General features: G+C 39.9%; 1 protein-coding gene across 3 annotated transcripts in view; it reads left to right on the top strand.

Annotated features, from left to right (window-relative positions):
* The window catches only part of LOC113827962 (alpha-(1,3)-fucosyltransferase C), a 25,589-nt gene extending 20,539 nt beyond the window's left edge, over positions 1-5,050 (top strand). For 2 of the 3 annotated variants that reach the window (XM_070115280.1, XM_070115282.1), the window contains exons 3-7: positions 1-28; positions 199-301; positions 2,915-3,056; positions 3,391-4,107; positions 4,814-5,050. The exon at positions 1-28 is cut by the window's left edge and continues 244 nt beyond it. In XM_070115280.1, the coding sequence (XP_069971381.1) occupies positions 1-28; positions 199-301; positions 2,915-3,056; positions 3,391-4,107; positions 4,814-5,020 (1,197 nt within the window). In that variant the 3' untranslated portion in view covers positions 5,021-5,050. The remainder of the gene's footprint in view (positions 29-198; positions 302-2,914; positions 3,057-3,390; positions 4,108-4,813) is intronic. The other variant, XM_070115281.1, reaches the window with a different exon arrangement.
* The last annotated feature ends 1,425 nt before the right edge of the window (positions 5,051-6,475 follow it).

Raw genomic sequence — 6,475 nt, 5'->3', positions numbered from 1 at the left:
GAAGCAGGTAGGAAGGCAGAAACAAGAGGTAAACGCTAAAATCATTTTTAAGATGACATAACTGCTTCGCTTACTTTAGTTTCAATTTTGATACGAAAACCGCAGTCAATTAACAATGAAATATTATAAATATTGCAATAAACTAAACCTCCTTTGACAAGTGATGTCAAAATCCTCCCAAATCGAGCCATCTTGCAGGACGTCTTGCGGCAGGCTCTCCACCAGTCTTCCACGACAAGATGTTCACGCCCGTGCTGGAGGCGTTTCGGAATCCGGACGGCCGGGATGGGCGGAGGAAGAGGTGGGCGGAAGGATCCTTGCTTTTGGAGGGAGGGAGAGGGAGAGGGACAAGGAAAGGGAGGCAGAGGGAAAGGGTCAAGGAGAGGGAGGGAGAGGGAGTGGGATGGAAGAAGAGGGAGAGAGAGAGTGGGATGGAAGGAAAGGTAGAGGGTAAGAAGAGTGAGGTAGAGAGGACAATAGAAAGATAGATATATATAAAGAGAGCGAGAGAGAAAGAGAGATTGAACCTGAAACAGAAAGAGAAATGTTTATTTGGTCTAAAACAAACACATATCATGAATATAATTGATAGGCCACGTAAACTAGCAAGTAACATAAGCAGAAAGTTTAAAAGTAATGACATCATTAGCAAGATGTATGCACATATCTGGAAAAACAACATTTAAAGAAAACAACAAGAATAGCTAACATCTTAAACGATTTAAAATCAGCATAGACAGTGCGTAGTTAATTTTTCACTTTATTTGAATCTGTTAAGTGATGGACTGTGCGATATGCAATTAGATCAATTTTAACCTCGTGATATTTAACATGCTTTTTACGACCGTGAGGAGAGAACAAAGGGCAATCTTTGTATAGTCTTAGTTCTTGCTGGATATTATATTCAGCTGGACAGACTTTTCATGTACAAGCGTTGCACACAAGCGTTTATACATGAGCAGGTTTCAGAATTTTCCATTTCAATGACAGTATCATTTGTTTCTCTTTTTTTCCTATGGATATGCAGAAATTATCCATCCACGTGGTTATCACGTAAGAAGGAATGGTAACAGGTCTTGAATTAACATAATCACTTAAGGGGCGGTCACACAAGTCCATTCTGTCCAAGGATCCCAAGACTAAACGGGATGCTTCAAAAGCTGTAGTGGGATCCGATATAAAAATGGAATTTCATCCGTAGCCAGACCAGAAAAGATATTGCTGAAACAAAAAATGTAATCTAATTATTGGTAAACTCATTTCTTCAAATCCTGAAACATGATTATTATATCATGTTAAAAAATGCATTATTTGAATAATAAGTTATATCGCATCAAACAATTAGGTCTCATTATTTTTTTTTTTTTTTATTTTTTTTTTTTTTTTTGATAAATCAGATAAATATTCATTTGACCAACGAACAGAAACATCAACCCACTCCTACACGCCAGACATGGAGGTCTCTTCAGAAGTTATTTACGCCTTGTTTGATAAAGTGAGAGCTAAAGAGTTGTTGTGGAACTACAGTCATACGGATTATAAAAACAGGAATTTGAAAAGAACATTAGTGGATGAATTAAGCAAGGAAATTAGTCATAAAACTTGTGAATGCTGGACTGAGACGATGGTTCTCTCCGAGCGGCTACTGTGTGTAGCGTGACCAATCCCAAGCTGTAGCTAACCTTATTTCAGCGAGGCTGTCGAGGGATCCCAGAACAGAGAAGATTAGTGTGACCTTCGCTTTAGGAAGTGAAAAGGGAGATCAGATTCGAGAAGCGTTATTGTAAGAGCTTGTAGTTTAGACGACAGGGAGGAGTTTACAGCGATATTGGGTTCTCGTGTTGTTTTCAGTTGCTTTCTGATGCAGGGGTTCCTCGTCTGTTGTGCAGTGATGTTGCCTGTTGTTGCAGCTTGGTGGAGGATTCTAGCTGTCGTAATTGGCCATGGCTGATTTACTCCGATTAGTTCCTCTGGTAAGGTAGGTTCTGGGAAGGTAGTCTGGCCCTTGCATTGGTAGTCTTTGGTCAGTGGTATCTTATCACTAGATTCCGAGAGATGAGAAACGTGATTTTTTTACATTGCTGGGTCTCGTGGTAGTCCGTTTGGGCTTCCACTGTCACAGGGCACAGGTCATCTGTAAAAAAACAAATGATATAGCCTCTCACTTTGCCATTGTTTGTTTGCCATCCCTTCCTTTTCAGCGAGAAAAGTTGGCGATAATACCGTAGATATTGCTGACGCCTTAGACAAGGTCCAGCGAAAGAATGATGTTCAATTTATCGCTGAGGATTTTAGCCAGCTTCGCTCGGCGTTGCTCTTTGCTGCTCCTTCTGGTCTTCTGCGTGCGGCTGAAACATATATTGGGCGTTTTTGCGTGGTCCAATCGACACACAGCACTCCCAATGAAAGTCGAAGATTATCATTTTCTTCTTGCAACTCTGTGATTTGTTAGAGATGCTAAGTATTTCTTTGAGCGAGGAGGTTTGGCATTAAATACTTAAGCCTGAGTGAGCTCCAAGCTGAAGACAAGTTCGTTTGTATATTGCAGTATCTGGCAATACATCTGGTATTAACTTCACTGATGATCGTTTTAATGTTGATATAAGAGTAAATTAGGTGATAAGGCGTTTTCTCAGCAAGTGGTGTGACGTCACGGGCTAGTCAAATTCGCGGAATACAAAACTTTGAACGAGGAAAACGTTGGATTTGAGGACTCATGAAGTCTGTGTACAAAAACTGTAAAGATTCATTTGTTAAGTGAATAGAGATATAGGGAAAGATAGAGAGAGGGGAACATAATCATAGGGAAAAATTCAGAGAAACTTCTTCCCCCTTTATCCATCCTAATGCATAAAATTCATTCCCATTTGCCTCTTGCTTCATCGCTCCTTCCACCTCTTCCCTCAAATCCCAGCTTCAGGAGCGGCGACGTCCCTAAAGTCGTGGCCTACATCGACAAGGCTTTTCTGAAGACGAAGTGGTTCGTAGCGCACGTCAGAGACATCCAGGAAGGCCATTGTCCGTTGCCTTGTACAATCACGACGCAGCTGTCTGAGGTAACTGCCAGTCCCGAGGATTATACGGGGTTTGAGTCGGGAGATTGTTGGTCTCTCGTCTTTGGATACATTGTATGCTATGGATGAGCTCTTGAGTCTTAACAAACTGGTGTATTTTCTTTTTCTCTCTCTCTTTCTCCTTTTTTCTCCTTATTTCTCTTTTTTCTCCAATTTCCTTTTTCCGCATCTCTTTTTCTCTTATTCTCTTGTTTCCATTCTATTTTCCATTTTTCTTTTCTCATTCTGATATTTGTTTTTTCCTTTTTTCTGTTTTTCTCTTCTTTCTTCCTCTCGCTCCCTCTTCCCCTCTCCCCCTCCCCCTCCCCTCCTGCAGGTGGAGACCGCGGACGCCGTGTTCATCCACATGAAGAGCATTCCGAGCCGAGAGAAGCTCCTCCGCGACCTGCGTCCCCGCGACCCGTCTCAGCCCTGGATCATGTTCGAGGCCGAGACTCACTTCATCGCCTCCACCAAGTACAAAGTGAACTACCGGACCCTGAACGGCGTCTTCAACCGCACCATGTACTACCGCCGTGACGCAGACATCCTGTTCAACCACGGCTTCATCGTGGGGCGAGGCGACGACGCCAGCCTCCTGCCGAGGCACTGGGTCCGGGAGCCCCTGGTGCACAGGGCGAACGTGACGGGGCGAATCGCAGTGGCCTTCATCTCCAACTGCAGAGCGCGCAGCAATCGCCTTCTCTACATCAACGAACTGCAGAAGTACACCACCGTCGACGTGTACGGCAGGTGCGGGAGGCTGAAGTGCGGGAAATCGCGCTATGCCGAGCACGAGTATCGGGTGGACCAGGATCCCTGTTTGCGAGCCGCGGCGGACAAGTACCTGTTCTACCTGGCCTTCGAGAACGCCATTTGCGACGACTACGCCACGGAGAAGCTGTACAACCTGATGTTCTACCCGCTGGTGCCCGTGGTGTTCGGAGGGGCCAACTACGACGACCTTCTTCCCCCCAACTCGTACATCGACGCCAGGCAGTACGCGCCTTCGGAACTGGCCGAGAAATTGCAGCATTTGGCGGAGCACCCACAGGTAACATGCCTGCTGTACGTTCGTCATATTTGCCGATTATATGCCTCCAAAGCTTTGGTTACTGGATTTGATTTCTCAAGCATTTAATTTGCATAACCTTGAATAGCTATCTTAAGCTAGTTTTCTTCAATGAGTTTCTGGGCCTTAGATTGAATGCTGATCCTACATTAGTGACAGCACAAAGGCTTTGGTGTTAATGACTGACAAACTACAAATCTTCAAAGAATTTTTCTAATGCTAACACAACTAACGTGACTTCATTACACATGTACATCTCCACAGAAAACTATCGTTAGGAGGTGTCGAAACGTACAACAACGAACTGAACCTTATGTTATAGAAGAGTTGGTATTTCAGCTTTCGAGTTTGTCTCATTCTGGAGACTTCTTGTCGTAAGAGATGGAATATGCTTTGTAATATTTAGAAAAGCCATCTATACCCAAAAGTAGTTGGAAAGTTAGAGATACCAACAGTTTCGTTGAGTTAACAACTATATTTCAGTAAGAATCTTTGCTTGTGTCAGAATGTTTAGCATGACTCTAACGACACATTTTTCTCTTTAGCAGTATATCTTCATACACACACGCACATACACATAAGTATACTCATACGCATTCCCACACACACACACCAAACATTTACATATTCCTTATCACTCATACCCTGACCCGCTGAAAATCGTTGTTCCCCATTCACCTCATTGCAGGAATACCAGACTTACCTAGAGTGGAGGAAGTACTACCAACCTTCCACTGTGGGAGGCAGCCGTGTCCTCTGCGACCTGTGCACACGACTCTACGACCAAGCCTTCTACGAGGAGAGCACAATTGAAGATTTTTACGACTGGTTTGTGACGAAATCTCACTGCACCGCCTGGGTCGCTGCGAACGGCACGGGCCAACGGGTTGCCTAGAAGGGGGCATTACACACACTGAAGGTGTACATATGTATATATATATATATATATATATATATATATATATATATATATATATATATATATGTGTGTGTGTGTGTGTGTGTGTGAGTGTGTGTGTGTGTGTGTGTGTGTGTGTGTGTGTGTGTGTGTGTGTGTGTGTGTGTGTGTGTGTGTGTGTGTGTGCGTGTGTGTTTGTGTGGATGTGGATGTATGTTTGTGTGTGTGTGTGTGTGTGTGTGTGTGTGTGTGTGTGTGTGGATATATATATATATATATATATATATATATATATATATATATATATACATATATATATATACATGCATATACATACATATATATATATATATATATATATATATATATATATATATATATATATATGCATATATCTATCTATATATGTATGTATGTATATATTATATGTATTTACATACCCACAAATGATATGATGATTGTGATTGCCAAAGGAATTATGATTAAAGACTGAGATGATGACGACGATTTGATGGTGATGTGAGGATAATATCGTAAAGGTCCAACAAAACTGAACGCCAAAGAGCAGTTACACCGCTGAGAGATAAAGAAGAGAGAGTAATAATTACGATAATAAGAGAGAAAAAAATCAAATATTGCAAAATCTTAAGTGATGACGGATGCATTTCCAAGAAAGAAGATTGCAAGAGGCTTTGCAGCTCTGAATGCATTCTTAAAGGTGCTAGTTTTATATTTATGATAAAATGGTGCATACAATTAGCGATAATGTAACCTTAGTTTATTGTGTAATCATTGTCATTGATGTCATTGACGGTCGCAATATTACTGAATTATGTTGTTATCAATGTCGTTATATATATATATATATATATATATATATATATATATATATATATATATATATATATATATATAATATTATATTATATATATTTATATTATATATTTTTTATTGTTATTGTAATTGGTATTTTCATTATCATTAATTATTATTTTTATCATCGTTATTGCTATTGTTATTATTATCTTTGTTTTTATTGTTATCATTTTATTGTTAGTTATTGTTATTCATCATTGTTATATTTCTCATTTCATATCCATTATTACTATTCATTGATTGTTGTTGAATGGCAAATCAGTCTACTGTGTTGATATACAATCTGCAATTGAGATTTGTTGAAAAGTGAGGCAACGGTTTTGAGATTGTTGTCTCGCTTTTATCAATAAACCTCATTTGTGCATAATGTTTTTTTCCTGCCATTATCATTGTTGTTGTTCTAGTTGTTGCAATTGATGTTTATTGTTCTCATTTCTTTCATTATTGTTATTATCATTATTATCATTATTATTGTTGTTTTATTTGCATTATTATCATTATTACTATTGCTGTTATTATTACCATTGTTATCATTATTACTTTTTAAATGTTCTTTTTATCAATATTATCATCAT

Source organism: Penaeus vannamei, chromosome 37, assembly GCF_042767895.1.
Source record: "Penaeus vannamei isolate JL-2024 chromosome 37, ASM4276789v1, whole genome shotgun sequence".
Taxonomy (NCBI): domain Eukaryota; kingdom Metazoa; phylum Arthropoda; class Malacostraca; order Decapoda; family Penaeidae; genus Penaeus; species Penaeus vannamei.
This window is presented reverse-complemented; position numbering and strand designations above follow the sequence as displayed.